This window comes from Stegostoma tigrinum, chromosome 27 (genome assembly GCF_030684315.1).
Source record: "Stegostoma tigrinum isolate sSteTig4 chromosome 27, sSteTig4.hap1, whole genome shotgun sequence".
Taxonomy (NCBI): Eukaryota; Metazoa; Chordata; class Chondrichthyes; order Orectolobiformes; family Stegostomatidae; genus Stegostoma; species Stegostoma tigrinum.
In genome coordinates, this window is record NC_081380.1 from 32,178,202 (window position 1) to 32,194,170 (window position 15,969).

At 40.9% G+C, this 15,969-nt stretch overlaps 1 protein-coding gene across 2 annotated transcripts in view; it reads right to left on the reverse strand.

The window, feature by feature from the left end:
• The window catches only part of gosr1 (golgi SNAP receptor complex member 1), a 95,754-nt gene that overhangs the window by 13,580 nt on the left and 66,205 nt on the right, over positions 1–15,969 (reverse strand). For both annotated transcript variants that reach the window (XM_048557398.2, XM_048557397.2), the window contains exon 8: positions 2,496–2,525. In XM_048557398.2, coding sequence (XP_048413355.1) covers positions 2,496–2,525 — 30 coding nt within the window. The remainder of the gene's footprint in view (positions 1–2,495; positions 2,526–15,969) is intronic.

The window sequence follows — 15,969 nt, forward strand, 5'->3', positions numbered from 1 at the left end:
CACTGGCTAGGTGGGTTAGTCATGGGCAATGCTGGATGACAGGGATAGGGACGGGGGAGGTCTGGCTGGAATGCTCTTTGGAAGGTCGGTGTGAACTCAATGAGCCAAACAGCCTGCTTTCAAACTGTAGGGATTCTATGAATGATTCTATGTCGAAGAGAAAGGATTTAGAGGGATATGGGCCAAATGTTGGCAAACGGGGGCAGTTCAGATTGGACGAGTTGGGCCGAAGGACTTTTTTCTGTGCTGTCTGACTGTATTTCAGCCAATGGGTGAATGAAGTCAGCCTACGCACCTAAGCTAGTTAGAAACAACGGCAGAACGCTCTGGTGATGGTTGTGGTGAGCCCTCCTGCAGTTTAAAAAAAAAAGTTTTTGAATATTTCATTACAAAGATTAACTGTGATTCTAACTATTTAATTAGAACCACAAGACTGCATATGGGATTTTTCTTGCTGAATGCCTACTGTATTTGGTGTGCAAGGAGAACACTAAAAGACTGGCAAACAAATGCATGGTAGATTAAAATTACTGTCTGTGCCAGTGAAGACACTTGTGCGGTCGGAGAACAAAGCAGATTTTTAAAGTAGGTTTACAAGTGACTTTCCCAGTTATTGCGGTGCATTATAATGGCAGAGCTCCTGTAAATCTTAGCTGTCACAAAATTTAGAAACAAAATTCCTTAAAAGAGAAAGCTTTCTGAAGGTCAGATGATAACCGTGATCTAAAAAAATTACACGATGATATGTAATGGACACAGCCTCAAGGAACCACACCATACATGGTTATAGCAGGGCTACAAAGCAGCTTCTCGCATAATTTTCTCAGCGTAAGAAAAATTATAACAAAGTGTTCACTTTTATGAACTACAGCCAGCATGTATTCCTAATTTGGATAAAAAAGGCAAATTCATATGATACTCATGATTGAGGACAATTCCACAAAACAGATGAAATCAGACGTGGATTGCAAACATGTGAGCAATATATTTAACAAATAATACCAGTAGTAACGTGTTTCAGTAACTAACAACAGTAATTACCTGAATTTTATTTTGGACAGATATTCCAATGCATTAAATAATCTAAAACCGAAACACTTCTACGATCAGAATGGGCCACCACAAGAGAGTTACTGAATGACAGATAATTCTAGAATAACTAGAGTAAACTCTAGAAAGGTAACTATGATGCATCTCTCAGTGACATGATATCAATCTTAAGTGTACCCACACTGACTCATTGCTAATCGTGCAAATGAAGTAACAAGAGGTGATTACTTTCCACATGATGTATTCAGAATTGTAAATAAACTTGACTGCAGTCAGGCATTTCCCTTCTGCAGACCAGCCCCACCCATCCCAGGTGGAAACTGGCTATTTATTTTTGTCTGAGTCTTTCTTCAAGTAACATCAGCTGCTCTTAATCACAACCAGGCATGCACACTCAATTGATACCGCATTTAAAGATATTTCTTCATCTACTCAGATGTGAAACACCTTTGGAACAGATGGGACTTGTTCCAGGGTTTCTGGTTCTGAGCAAACGTCACTGGACACGAAATGTTAACTGTTTTCTCCTCCACAGATGCTGCCAGACCTGCTGAGCTTTTCTTGCAACTTTGTTTTTGTTTCTGGTTCAGAGATTGGACACTAGCAGTACAGCACAGCAGTCAACACAGCATTTAAAACATCAGCACCCACATCTCAGGCATATGTGCTTCAACCACTTCAAACAAGACTATGAAACATATTACCTCAGAATATGGTGGAAGTGGCTTCGTTATACATTTATAGAGGTGGATATATCCTTCTGAATCAAAGCCTTTTGTCCCCCCAAGGGATGTGCCGATGGGAATGTGGAATTCTAAACAGTGCCAGATCAACTGTGATCTTATTGAATGATGGAGCAGGCTCAGGAGGTGCAGTGATCACTTACGCTCCTGGTTCAGATAAATTGAAGGATAGGTGCAGATCAAAATACATTCCTAATATTTAACAAAAGCTGTTGGATACCCAAATACTGGGTTTCCTGCCCAATGGCAGTGCGCATTGTACCAATAAAATCAATACCCTGCTCGAAATGCAATTTCGATTATTTCAATTGACTGAAAAATCTTGCATATTAACTACGTGAGCAGACAGGCTATTAACTGTACAAAGATTTGCTCTTAAAAAGAATGGGGATTTACATTATTGTTTATAAAGTGTCTGCTAGTAGTACTTTACCCCATTTTTAGATGCTCGTTGTTAAATTGCAGTCTTGTTTCACTTTCAATGGTAGTAAAGACAGTATTGTGCTAAACCGAATCGAACAACTAGGGAAAGACCTGGAATCATTCATCCTCTAAAGTAAGGGATTGCTGGAAATAATGTGAATTGGTCTGATGCGTGCAAGACAACGCTTTGACAAAATGTCTTTTTTCTGTAAACTTACACTTATTAAACACTTTCTACTTTGAGAAATTGAGTAGCGAAATTTGAACATGCTGCCGTACCTTATTGTATCTTCTATCAGCCGATCTGAGCTGAAAAAGGAAGGGAGAAAATCAATCATGAGAAAATATCTTAGCACATAAATTTACATTTCTCCATTAGTTTTTCCATCTTAAATCTCGAATGTTGCAGTCCAAACTAATGAGGAACAATGTTCACGCATGGCACTGCCAACACAACGTGTTCACGATTTCAGCTTCACTCCAATAGAACATAAAACAGAACCTGGTAAGAAGTTAATTGCAGAGAAGCACCCCATACTATTTTTGCGTACCTTTTGTTTCCTGGTTTAGTGCGACAATGAGGATGACCTGGTATCTCATTTCTACCCTCAGGAAACAAAAGATGAAACCACTTTCTAAAGCACAGACATATTTTCTCTTTCCAACCCAACCCTCCGCAAAAAGAAATAATACCTGTATTAGATGCACTGTTGGAGGCATAAAAAAGTAGAATGTTGTCTAATAGTACATATTAACGTTCTTTGCTAAGGGTGATCAAAACATCTCAAAAACAATGGGGCTTGCAAACAATCCCTGGATCATCACCCCAAATGAGAAATTATTCCCTATTATTCCAGATGTGTCTTTTCTTTTTCTTATGTAGAGTAAAACTCTACATGTAAAACTTTATGTAGAGTAAAATTCAGCTTTTCTGAAATGTCTATGGCACATTACTGAAATTTTTGAAGTATTGCAGAGAACATCATTTAAAATTTAATGTTTCTAACTACATTCGAATACTTTCTTAATTGGGAAGCATTTTCCTTAGCTTCCCTTTAAACTCACTATAGGACTGTGCAAATCTGTAAACTATTGTTTGGTAACCACACAATAAAGTACATTCAAAATTAAATAGCATAGCAAATAGAGATTCTCAATCATACTGTAACTTGATGTTGCCACTATTTATGTACGAGGTTAAAGTGCATGTAATATAAATTATGCATCCTTCAATCAACTCCAGGACACAAGAATAAAAGACACCAGCAATCATTCCCAGGCAATAAGTTTGTAATATTTCCAAGCTGGCAGCAATGTGGATTGTGACGATGATGCAAAGTAGTTTCAAGAGGATTTGGGAAGATCAGGAGTGGACAAGAACAGCAAATGAAATATCATGCATATATTATATATATAAATTTTGTCAAACATTAAGATTGACAAGTTGCCAGGCCTGGACCAGATTTGTCCTCGGCTGCTTTGGGAAGCGAGAAATGCAATTGCTTCGCCACTTGCGAGGATCTTTGCAGCCTCGCTCTCCACTGGAGTCGTACCTGAGGACTGGAGAGAGGCAAATGTAATTCCTCTCTTCAAGAAAGGAAATAGGGAAATCCCCGGCAATTACAGACCAGTAAGTCTCACGTCTGTCGTCTGCAAGGCGTTAGAAAGGATTCTGAGGGATAGGATTTATGACCATCTGGAAGAGCATGGCTTGATCAAATACAGTCAACACGGCTTTGTGAGGGGCAGGTCATGCCTCACAAACCTTATCGAGTTCTTTGAGGATGTGACTAGAAACGTTGATGAGGGTCGAGCTGTGGATGTGGTGTATATGGACTTCAGTAAGGCATTTGATAAGGTTCCCCATGGTAGGCTCATTCAGAAGGTCAGGAGGAATGGGATACAGGGGAACTTAGCTGTCTGGATACAGAACTGGCTGGCCAACAGAAGGCAGCGAGTGGTAGTAGAAGGAAAATATTCTGCCTGGAAGTCAGTGATGAGTGGTGTTCCACAGGGCTGTCCTTGGGCCTCTACTGTTTGTAATTTTTATTAATGACTTGGATGAGGGGATTGATGGATGGGTCAGCAAGTTTGCAGACGACACAAAGGTTGGAGGTGTCGTTGACAGTATAGAGGGCTGTTGTAGGCTGCAGCGGGACATTGACAGGATGCAGAGATGGGCTGAGAGGTGGCAGATGGAGTTCAACCTGGATAAATGCGAGGTGATGCATTTTGGAAGGTCGAATTTGAAAGCTGAGTACAGGATTAAGGATAGGATTCTTGGCAGTGTGGAGGAACAGAGGGATCTTGGTGTGCAGATACATAGATCCCTTAAAATGGCCACCCAAGTGGACAGGGTTGTTAAGAAAGCATATGGTGTTTTGGCTTTCACTAACAGGGGGATTGAGTTTAAGAGTCGTGAGATCTTGTTGCAGCTCTATAAAACTTTGGTTAGACTGCACTTGGAATACTGCGTCCAGTTCTGGTCGCCCTTTTATAGGAAAGATGTGGATGCTTTGGAGAGGGTTCAGAGGAGGTTTACCAGGATACTGCCTGGACTGGAGGGCTTATCTTATGAAGAGAAGTTGACTGAGCTTGGACTTTTTTCATTGGAGAAAAGGAGGAGGAGAGGGGACCTAATTGAGGTATACAAGATAATGAAGGCATAGATAGAGTTGATAGCCAGCGACTATTTCCCAGGGCAGAAATGGCTAACACGAGGGGTCATAGTTTTAAGCTGGTTGGCGGAAAGTATAGAGGGGATGTCAGAGGCGGGTTCTTTACACAGAGTTGTGAGAGCATGGAATGCGTTGCCAGCAGCAGTTGTGGAAGCAAGGTCATTTGGGTCATTTAAGAGACTGCTGGACATGCATATGGTCACAGAAATTTGAGGGTGCATACATGAGGATCAATGGTCGGCACAACATCGTGGGCTGAAGGGCCTGTTCTGTGCTGTACTGTTCTATGTTCTATGTTCTACTCCTCCACTTTAGGAGGAGGAACAAAAGGTGCAGAATATGCAAGCGAGAGACTGGAAGCGTTTATATATAAAAGTGCCTGGATGCCCTTGTTAAGAAGTTACTAAAAGATGTAGGTGCAGCAAGCAAACGGGAAGGCAAATGGTGTATTAGTCTTTATAAAAAGAGAATCTACATATAGGAATAAAGAGGCCTTCTTTCAAAAGTATAGTGTCTTGATACAATAACATCCGCAGGGTTGTGTAATAAATATTTTGCCTAGAGGGAGTACACTTGAGGTCTACCTAAACAATTGCTAGAACAGTGTAGAATCGAGGACACCCATCTGAGTAGCACACCATTTAGAATTGAGATAAGGAATAACTGCTTCATTCAGACAACCGGGAATCTTTAGAATTCTCCATGTCAGAGGGCTATAGAAGCTCAGAGACTGGATATATTCAAGATTGACATTGACTAGTGATATTAAGAGGTATGGAATAGTGTGAAAAACGAGCATTTGAGGAAGGCACATCAGGCATGATCCAGGATGGGGCAGCAGGCTTAAGGGGTTACACGGGCTATTCCTGTCCTTACATTCCCAAAACATTAAGAACGCCGACAATTTGGCAACAATGGAAAAACATCTCCAAATAAAATGTAGGAAATTCAGAAAATGTACAGAAGATCGATCAGTACTTGTAAAAAGACATCGCAAATAACATCCAGGAGATAAGGGACTGAAAACTTAAAATATAAGCAAACTCCCACGTGAAAGGGTGGGGGAGGAAATCAGGTTTGGAAAGTACTGGAAGACAGGGAGATGTGAAAAGCAACAGAGATCTATAATATGTAACTAGCTAACGTAAAGCACAGAAAAAAAAAGGAGACCTGAAATGCAAATAGGAAATGCCACAAATAACTGGGGCGCTCAGAAAGAAAAAAAAACACAGGCCAACAGTACTGTGTAGTAAGCTACGTTCTGCGTATGAACATGTAGCCATCTCCTGTCTCAGGTGATAGCAGACCCCCTCCCACAAAAATCAGCACCACTGCTGAAGGCAAATTAGAAATTACTAAGGTTCAACAGCGAACTGCTTAGAATCGCGCGTGGTGGGGGTGGGGGGGGAACCACACTTTCCTGGAAACTTCCATTGTGATTGGTTAGAGCCATATAGAATGCCGAAAATTGAGAAGTTCAAAAAAAGAGGGAACAGGAAAAGCATTTATTTAGCTGTGTGTCACTTAAGACTAGATTGGATATGCTTATCAAAGATCTGTGTTTGCAGCTCAAAGTCAAAATTAATCTGTGAGCAATGTACACAATACACTAACTAGAGAGGAGGATGCACATGTAAACCAGCCTCAGCCAAAAGTAAGATAAGAAAGTGTGGAGCTGGATGAACACAGCAGGCCAAGCAGCATCTCAGGAGCACAAAAGCTGACGTTTCGGGCCTAGACCCCCAAAAGTGCTTACAGTCCCTAAAATTGTGGATGAAGAGATGATTAGACATGTTACATTTCTTGTGAAACCCAGAAAGTTCAATGGAAAAGTCAGCTCCAAGTTATGGTGGGGAGAAAACAAACAGGGCTATCCCCGAAGGGAAGATCATGATAGAAATTAAAGAAGGGGGAATTAAATCAAGAGAGGTGAGCAAGTTTTTTGTTGAGATTAATGGGAATACGTGGTGAAAGCTGATCTGCCAAATGTAAGTGCTTGCAGCTTAAAGGTGACTAAAATGGGGGCTCAGTCACATTTCACTATTCTAACCAGCAGTACTCCTTCCAGATGCATTATCCTCTGTGGACAGTCATCTGATCAAAACAGCCAGTTTTTAAAGCGTGCTTACAAATGACAACTTAATTTATTAAAGAAAAGTGGTTCCTGTACAAAATACTAAGACCAGCAGTGCACTAATACAAAATTAAGTACAGTAGGTGTTCTTAGTAATCCAAAATACAGGGTGGAACTGGGAAAACTTTTTTGGGTACATTTAGTTTCAGACGTCAGCTAGTAGGATAAATATATTGTGAGCATTATTCCTGGTTGAAATGGAGATAATTGGGTAACTCCCTCGACAATCATGTCCAGGCACTATACTGCCAGAAATTACTGGGTTGTGTAGATGTGGTTAAGCCATAAATTCTCTTTACCTCTAACTTCGAAAAATTATTTTGCATTTCACCGCTTTGATCTATTGAGTTAGCCTGCTGTAAAATAGGTAACTGTGGAAGTCCCATCCCATGTTCAACTCAGAGAACAAATTGAACACTTAACAAGAAAATAGAAAACAGTGAGCAGACAGACTCAACAATTGCAGCATACTCACTTATAAAATGAAGACTCCTTTATTATTCAAAAAACATTTTTAAGAATGCTACTAATGAGAATTTCTATATAAAAATATATATAGGGATATTCAAAAAATGTTTCAGTTATAAAACATGTGGACAGGTCACAATTGCCTTTAATATTCCTTCACTAACACTAAAGTAGGCTGGGGCTATGAAAGAATGCTTGCATCTTTATTCATGAATCACAATTAGTTATCACAAATAATTATAATTTTTCTACATAAACCTACAGCAAATTTCAACATGATTTCTCAGTGGCATAGTTCACGTTCTTAGGATCCTGAACAGCAGAAGCCCAAGAAGGGAGAGAAAAATAGAATACCAGCATACTTTGGTTTGTTATTCCTCAACTCACGTGTGTATGGAACATTGGCTCTGACCCGAAAGCAGGATTTTCTGCCTAGCCTTCCATTTGGGATTAAAAGCCTAGTGGGAAACTCAGAATTGGCAGATGTGAAGAATCTTTGACACATCAAAAAATAAATTCCCCTTGCATAATTAAATGGAGCATAAACAAATCATTTTGTTGGAAAGGTTTTACAGGGAAACCTTTAGAGTCTATCCCCCTGATTTTCCAAAGGAAGATAACTTTATCATGCATAGATTCAGAACAAAAAAAAACTGAAATGTATTTTGCAATACTTGGTCATCTATAATTAACAGGAGAATACGACAGAAAATCACTACATTAAATAATTAAATTGCTACGTTAAGTAATACCTAAACCAAATGAGTATAGACAGCAACACTCTTGAAAGTTTTAATGACTTATTGACGATAGTAGATAATGTAGTAAATATAGTAGTAAATAATGCATGGTCAGTAAAAATGCTAAGTAACATTTCCTGAATGCAAAGATCAAGATATTCATTCATTGGTGGGAAAAATGGAAGACCTTAATTTTAAATTATAATGATAAAAATGTGGGGGCTAAGTGAATATTTTCCAATAATGATGATAGTTTCACATTTTTCAAAATCAGTAACAAATGCATAGCATGATTTAGACTACTGTTGTGCAGAAATTTGTATGAAATCCAACAGCTTGTATATGTCCCCACCAAAAAGCCTACTGGGACAACAGCAACTAACAAAACTGTACAATTGGCAAATGCTCAGCGAAGAAATTTTCTAATCATATGGCAGATTAACATGAATAATGTGTGTGTGAGAGAATTGAGAGAGCCTGGTGGATGATGAAGAATGGACTACACTTTTAATCAAAGGGTTTTTTCCTCCGGCACTGCAACATAAGAAGTATTTCTACAGCATTAGGAGCAGGATCATGTCTGCATTTGAGGACATGATCATACACCTGCACTGACTAATAATGTTTGCTGACATTTGGTGACAACCGAAGTCTAAATTTCACGATAGCCTGTATTTTGTTCTCCTGCTTCTGAGATTTGTCAATCTCAGCCAGAGAAGGGATGGAGGGAAACTGCAGTTTGGCTTCAAAATCTCCGGATGAGGAAACATGCAAGTCAGCCATGCTGCCTACACCCAATTGTTATCTAGTGATTTCTACTTATAAATATAAACATGTGGGGGTCAAGTGAAGAATGGCTACTTGGGTGAAGTGTTGACATAGAAAGGCAGAGTCATCCATGTTAATTATATGAGTAACTGTACAGTCACGAAGGGACACTTTCTTTTTCCATAGGAGATTCTTGCTGAATAGCGTTGCAGTCAATAGACAACAGATGCTGGAGTAGGCCATTTGGCCCTGTGAGCCAGCACCACCATTCATTATGATCATGGTTATTCATCCACAGTCAGTATCCTGTTCCTGCCTTACCCCCATAACCCTTGATTCCACTATCTTTAAGTCCTGGGTAAGGCTGGGTTAAATCAGTTAGCAGACTTCAAAGTCATCCGTATTTTTAAATGGTCCTGAGGTTTCAGTGCTCTATGTTTACATTGGTTGTACAAGGTTGCAGCTCCCTTTTTAATGTCTGGGTGGGCTGCCCCTCAACTTTTAGTTGCACTTTACCCTCACATTTCTGATCTATGGTCAGCCAGTGCTAGCTTTCACCATTTTTCTCTGCTACATCCCCTAAATTTTTGGTCTCCAGTAAATTAACTGCTGCTGCTCTTGAAGCATTCTGCCTAATTACTCTTTTATGCTTTTACTTCAAGAAAAAAAATCAGCTTCTCCAAAGGCAGCAGAAATCAACACTATTCATTCTAATTTGTGGAAAAGCCTAGAGTGTCATAAAAATGTTTACTTTCTTTTGATAAGTTACACTGGTTTTAAGCTCAGCCCACCAAAGCAGGTTATATTAAAATGACAAAACCAAAGTATACTGGAAGCTAGAGATCAGATTCATTTTGAGACCAATATCACTCTTCTTCAGAGCTCAGGGCTTCAGATATATGTTTCAGTTCAAGCAATGATTCAGGACAAAGGAAATCTAATTGGATGGTTCTGCACTGTAAACCATTTCTGAAATCTGCTTCCAGTCCCTATAGTTCAACCTGTACAGCAATTTATTGATATCACCAGCTAAGCCAGCTCAATTAGCTGCTGCAGTGCAGAAAATAAAACCATGAGAAGATTCCCAATGCTTTTGTAACATCTGGAATGTCTGAGCTGGTAAGCAGTTTCAGCCCAGCCCATAAACATCAGGGATAAATGATCAAAAGCAGGAGCTAAATAATCTTGCGTATATGTACCATCTCCCTCTCGCCAAATCACAAATACTTTTCGCTGATGGGCATGGCGAACGGATTTTGATCTGTGCCCCTTCACCCGAGGTACAACCATGGTTTTCCTGTACTGTCCAATGACAACTGTATACCTGGATGCGTCTGAAAAGCTTTTGAAGTAGCCCTACAGTATTTCACATGGCTGTACAAAATCATTTGTGGAAACTGCCTCTACTGGCATCCAATGTAATTCAAAACATGGATGATAGTCTAATAGCATCCCAGACGGAAGAACAACATAGGAAGAATATACGCATCCTCCTTGACCATTTACACTCCATAAGGCCAACCTTAAGGTGGTGCAAATTGCTCAACTAGTGGTACCCGGGACAAAAGATTGCAGCAGGAAAACGTGAAATGGCCCAGGATAGGTCAGCTGCTATTTGAACAGCTGAAGAACCCACCACCATTCAGGAACTGAGATCTCTTCTGGGTCTTTGTAACTTCCAACTGAAACAGGATTGTTACACAGTTAGCTCAGCTGCTGAATGGGTTTCCTCTTTCAAAAGAGCAATGAAGCTGCTGCACTCACCCCAGGTCTGAATTCCAAAAATTAAAAACTGCCATGCTCAGCCCCAGCTTTGGGCATCCCCAAAAACAGGAGACTATTTACCCTCGATGTACACAAGGAGGACGGGTCACATGAAAGCTATACTCAGACAGAAGCATGGTGACAGGCAGCAACCCATTGGCTACTATTCCACTCAATTGGATACAGTGGCTCGGGTTAGTTGCCAGAGAGCCATGGAAGTTACGTGTAGGGCTGTGATGGCCACAGCACCCATTATATTCAATCAGAAGTTGGTTAAGTGGCCACACACAGTTCACGCCACATTGTCCATGAATCGTGCCTCCCAGGTGACAGCAGCCCAGTGGATATGCTGGACTACACTCTTGGAAGCCCCCAGCCTCCACCTCTTTCACACTAGTCTGGTCAATCCAGCTACTCTGCTCCCAATTTTAGAGGAGGAGTGGAAGAGACCGATGAAGTTGAAGAAGAATATGATGGTGTAGAAATTCTGCAGCACTTCAATGAGGCAGCTCGGGCAGAAGAGCCTTTGCAGAATCCAAACACAATCCTTTTCACGAACGAGTCTTTGTTTGTTGAGAATGGCACACGGAAAGCAGGCTGGGTCATTACCACTTTACACAAAGCAATAGGGTAAGGCAGTTTGCTAGCAGCCACCTCAGCACAACAGGTGGGATTACAAGCACTTACAGAAGCCTAATGACTAGGGCTTGCATGGCTGTCACATCTTCCACAGAGCAATACATTGGGCGGATGATAAAGGAACCCAAGATAAGTGGGGATTGGCAGGATATAGCTTTTCGAAACTTGAAGGTTGGCATCAACCTCCATATCCCACCATCTGCCACTGTCACTAATACCTCAAGGGTAGGAAAACCATTGTTATATTTGCCTCATTAGATCTAAGCCTAGGATTGGTCTGCAGGTTGGAGTAATTGTACCCAATATTCTAATGTTACACCTGATGTTTGGCCTCCAGCTAAACTTAATTTTATTAACCTCATGTCAGCAGGAACTTTTGACCTTGTTCTGGTTTTCTGATTATATGACTTGGTTTGTCTCAAACAATGGCATGTGTTTCATTTGTGGACACAAAGCACATGCCTCAGTGTCCCCATGGACAGTTACCTTGTGTCTGTAGTCCTATTTATGCATCACATCTACGACCTCTTTGAAATTCACTCTACAGTACACAAATGCGCCATGACAGAACCAGAATGATTCTTCTCTATTCTGCTCCACCCCGTACAGAACAGCCAAGTTAGCCAGGGAATCTATCAATATGGCAGCTATCCTAGAACAAACAGTCAAAGACACCTGTCAGATCCTTGATAGCATTAATGTGTAAATGATTGCCCATAGTTCTGGACTGGATCTTAGCCAAGAAAGGTGGCACCTGTACCCTCCAAGGTCAGAAATGTTGTACCTATTTCCCTGATAACTGAGGAGATAACTGACATGGCTGACCATATCTGTAAAGAGATGGACACACCTAAACCTAAACATAAACAACCTCATTGTCAATCCTGTGAAGCTGGGCAACCGGCTGGTTGGTATCATTGGGTACGTCAATAGTGCAAGGTATTGTAGTTTTACGTTAAGTAATTCTTGACCTGTATTTTGCCTTTATGTTGCTTAGATGTTGTATTCAACATATGCTAAAGCCAAAAAGTTCGATATCTTGCAGTTCACCAAAGCCCTAAGAACTTTTACACATTATTGTTAGCTTGCTTTGTTTGCATTATGGTGTTTGGGAAGAATCAAAAGGGGGCAGATGTGGGGATATAAGAAAACAACATGATTGAGCCAATGTCATATAACAATTAAATTTGTTTCTGCTGCTAATAGGGATGTGTGACTGTTTAGAGTTATTGTTCACAGTTTATTCTAGACAACAGATTATCTAAGTACGTACACAAGCTACCACAAACTGAACCTAACCGATGTTGCAAGAGGTCAAGTTAAGTGACTTACTGATGGAATGTCATGTTGTAATTGGCTTGTGTTGATAAGGCTTGAAAAATGAAATGTAATTAGATAAAGCTATCAGTATCGCAATATTTAAAAATGTAAGCCGAGCTTAGAATTGACTCAGTTACAGGCTTATTCTTGGCAACCAGAATATAATTGTCACTGCTTCTCAATAAAAATCCTTGGATTTTTACCGATTGATGATTCTTTATTTCTCCTTAAAATAACCAAAGTATCCAACACTTGCAAAGATGTGCTGCCAAAAGGGGTATTTTTGCTTTGCGAATTAGAGCCAACTTAGTTTCAATTTAGCTGGGTGTTTGCTGTGAGGTTTTTGTTAGTTGTAATTTGGACCTGAAGTGGTTTGCTGCCCAACAGTTAACTGAAATAAAGGTCAGATGTCCAGGTCTGCACTGAAAGCAGAGTAAAATACTGATGTCAGTGACCACATGTAATGTGGGTGAGACAATCTTAGTTTGAATTTTGCAAGGGAACAGAACCTGGAGGATGATCCAATTTGAAGCTTGCAGAATAATCTATATGGTCACCAGAGTCTTAGTGCAGCAAAAGTTGCCACAGGTTAACTTGGAACTTTTAGTAATTATTTTGAAAATTTATTCACAGGTTGTGGGCATCGCTGGTGAGGACGGCGGCTTCCTTCTCTAAAGGGCATCAGCGAACCAGTTGGAACAGAAACAAAGTCACTGGAGAAGCCCAGCTGGTCTGGCAGCATCTGAGAACGAAAAAACAGAGTTAACGTTCCGGCTTAATAAATGGGAGGTCCTTTCACAAATCTGATAACAGCAGGATAGAAACTGTTCTTGAATCTGTTGGTGTGTTTTCAAACTTTTGTATTTTCTGCCTGATGAAAAAGGATGGAAGAGTATAACTGGGTGGGAGGTTGCTTTCCCTGAGGCCGTAGGAAGTGTAGACGGAGTCAATGAAAGGAAAGTTGTTTTTGTGATGGACTAGGCTGCGTTCACGTCTCTTTGTAACTTCTTGTAGTTTTTGGCAGAGCAGTTGTCATACCAGGCTGTGATGCATCTGGATAGACAATAGGTGCAGGAGTAGGCCATTCGGCCCTTTGGGCCAGCACCACCATTCATTAAGATCATGGCTGATCATCCACAATCAGTATCCTGTTCCTGCCTTATCCCCTTAACCCTTGATTCCACTTGAAAGGATCCTTTGTGGTGCATCTATAAAAATCGGTAAGAGTTATTGTGGACACACTGAATTTCCTTTGCCTTCTGAGGAAGTACAGGCATTGGCATGCTTTCTTCACTGTAGCGTTGACATGGGTGGATCAGGATACATTGTGGTTGATATTTACTCCTAGGAACTTGAAGCTCTTCACCACCTCCACCGCAGCACTGTTGATACAGACAGAGGCATGTCCTCCACTCCACCTGAAGTCGATGACCGGATCCTTAACTTTGCTGACATTGAGGGAGAGATTGTTGTTGTTACACCATGCCATTAAACTTGCTCCCTCCTTCCGGTACTCCTCCTAACCACTGTTTTGGATCCAACCTACTACAGCGATGTCATCAGCAAATTTAGAAAGTTAGAGCTGAATTTGACCACACAGTATCAATATTTAAGGGGTATAGTAAGGGGCTGAGCATGCAGCCCTGCAGGGCACCAGTGTTGAGGATTATCATGGGGGTGGTGTTGTTGCCTATCTTTACTCTTCGTAGTCTGCAGATCAGGAAGTTGAAGATCCAGTTGCAGTGGGGAAGCAGAGATCTAGGTCTCGTTGGAGATGAGTTTTGTTGGAATTACAGTGTTGAAGGTAGAGCTAAAGTCACTAAATAGGAAATCTGGAATCTAGTTAGGGAGTATGTTGAGGGAGAACTGGGGAGATGGTGGTGGTCAGGAATTAGTTGTACAATAGGAATGCCAAAGCAGGGAAGTTGGCTAAAGTTAAAAATATTGAATACCTTTTTTTAAAAACAATAGGTTGCTTTTCATTCTTCAAAATATCTGGTTAGCAGGGACACATTAACAACACAGGAAGCTTTTCAATTTACAACCAAGATGCCCAATTATATTCACAGATGCAATAACACAGCCAGTGGGAATTCTTCATTTGATGTATCCACTGAAGACCACTACTTACTACGTATTTGTTAAAAACAGTTCCACAAACTTGGAAGCTTTTCAATCATGCCACATGGTGGCTCAGTGATTAGCAGTGCAGCCTCACAGCGCCAGGGACACGGGTTCAATTCTGGCCTCGGGTGACTGGCCGTGTGGAGTTTGCACATTCTCCCCGTGTCTGCGTGGGTTTCCTCCCACAGCCCAAAGATGTGCAGGCTAGGTGGATCGGCCATGCTAAATTGCCCGTAGTGTTCAGGGGTGTGTGGGTTATAGGGGAATGGGTCTGGTTGGGATGTTTCAAGTGGCGGTGTGGACTTGTTGGGCCAAAAGGGCCTGTTTCCACACTGTAGGGAATCTAATCTAAACTAGAACAAAGTTGCGAGGGAGCCTGTAACTACTCAGTTAACTCTCCGTTATTTGCTGCTCTCAAACAATTCAACAGTGAAAAGTGTTTAAAATTTATGGAATATGTGACTTTATCCTTGTTGATGAGTGTGACAATAGGGACGGGCAGGCCAATCAGGATGAGCCCAGCCCTGTTTCCACTCTGAATTCACGCAGATACTTTGAGCAAGGGTGGCTTTATTCAGCACGAGAGCCCCCAATTTCTTTTCCTAATCAAGGCTACATTTCTGCCAAAAAATTCAGATGACATATGAGATGCAATATTGAGCAGGAGAGCAAAGTTGACAAGCCCCACTAATTTACAAGCGGATGCCTCACTCCATTTCCATTGTACTTAAGAATTTACTGTCAGATTTCCGTGTACAAAATTATCCAGCAGATTTTGTACATCCTGTGAAATTGCATTCTTATAGTATCCTGTAAAAATTATCAGTGAGAGAGTAAATCAAAAAATGTCTGCATAAGAGAAATTGCAAGAACATGGCATGATCAAAATTTCAGATGCAAATAATAAGTCAATGCCATTCCCCCCCACCTCCCCATTCCATCATGGGATGCAGAGGTCACTGGCAAAGCCAGTATTTGTTGCCTATCCTGAATTGCAATTAAACCAAGTGACTTGCTAGACTATTTCAGTGGGAAGTTAGGACTCTAATGTACTGCTCCAGTTCTAGAGTCACACACAGGGCAGACCAAGTGAGGATACCACCAAATGGCACAGTTCC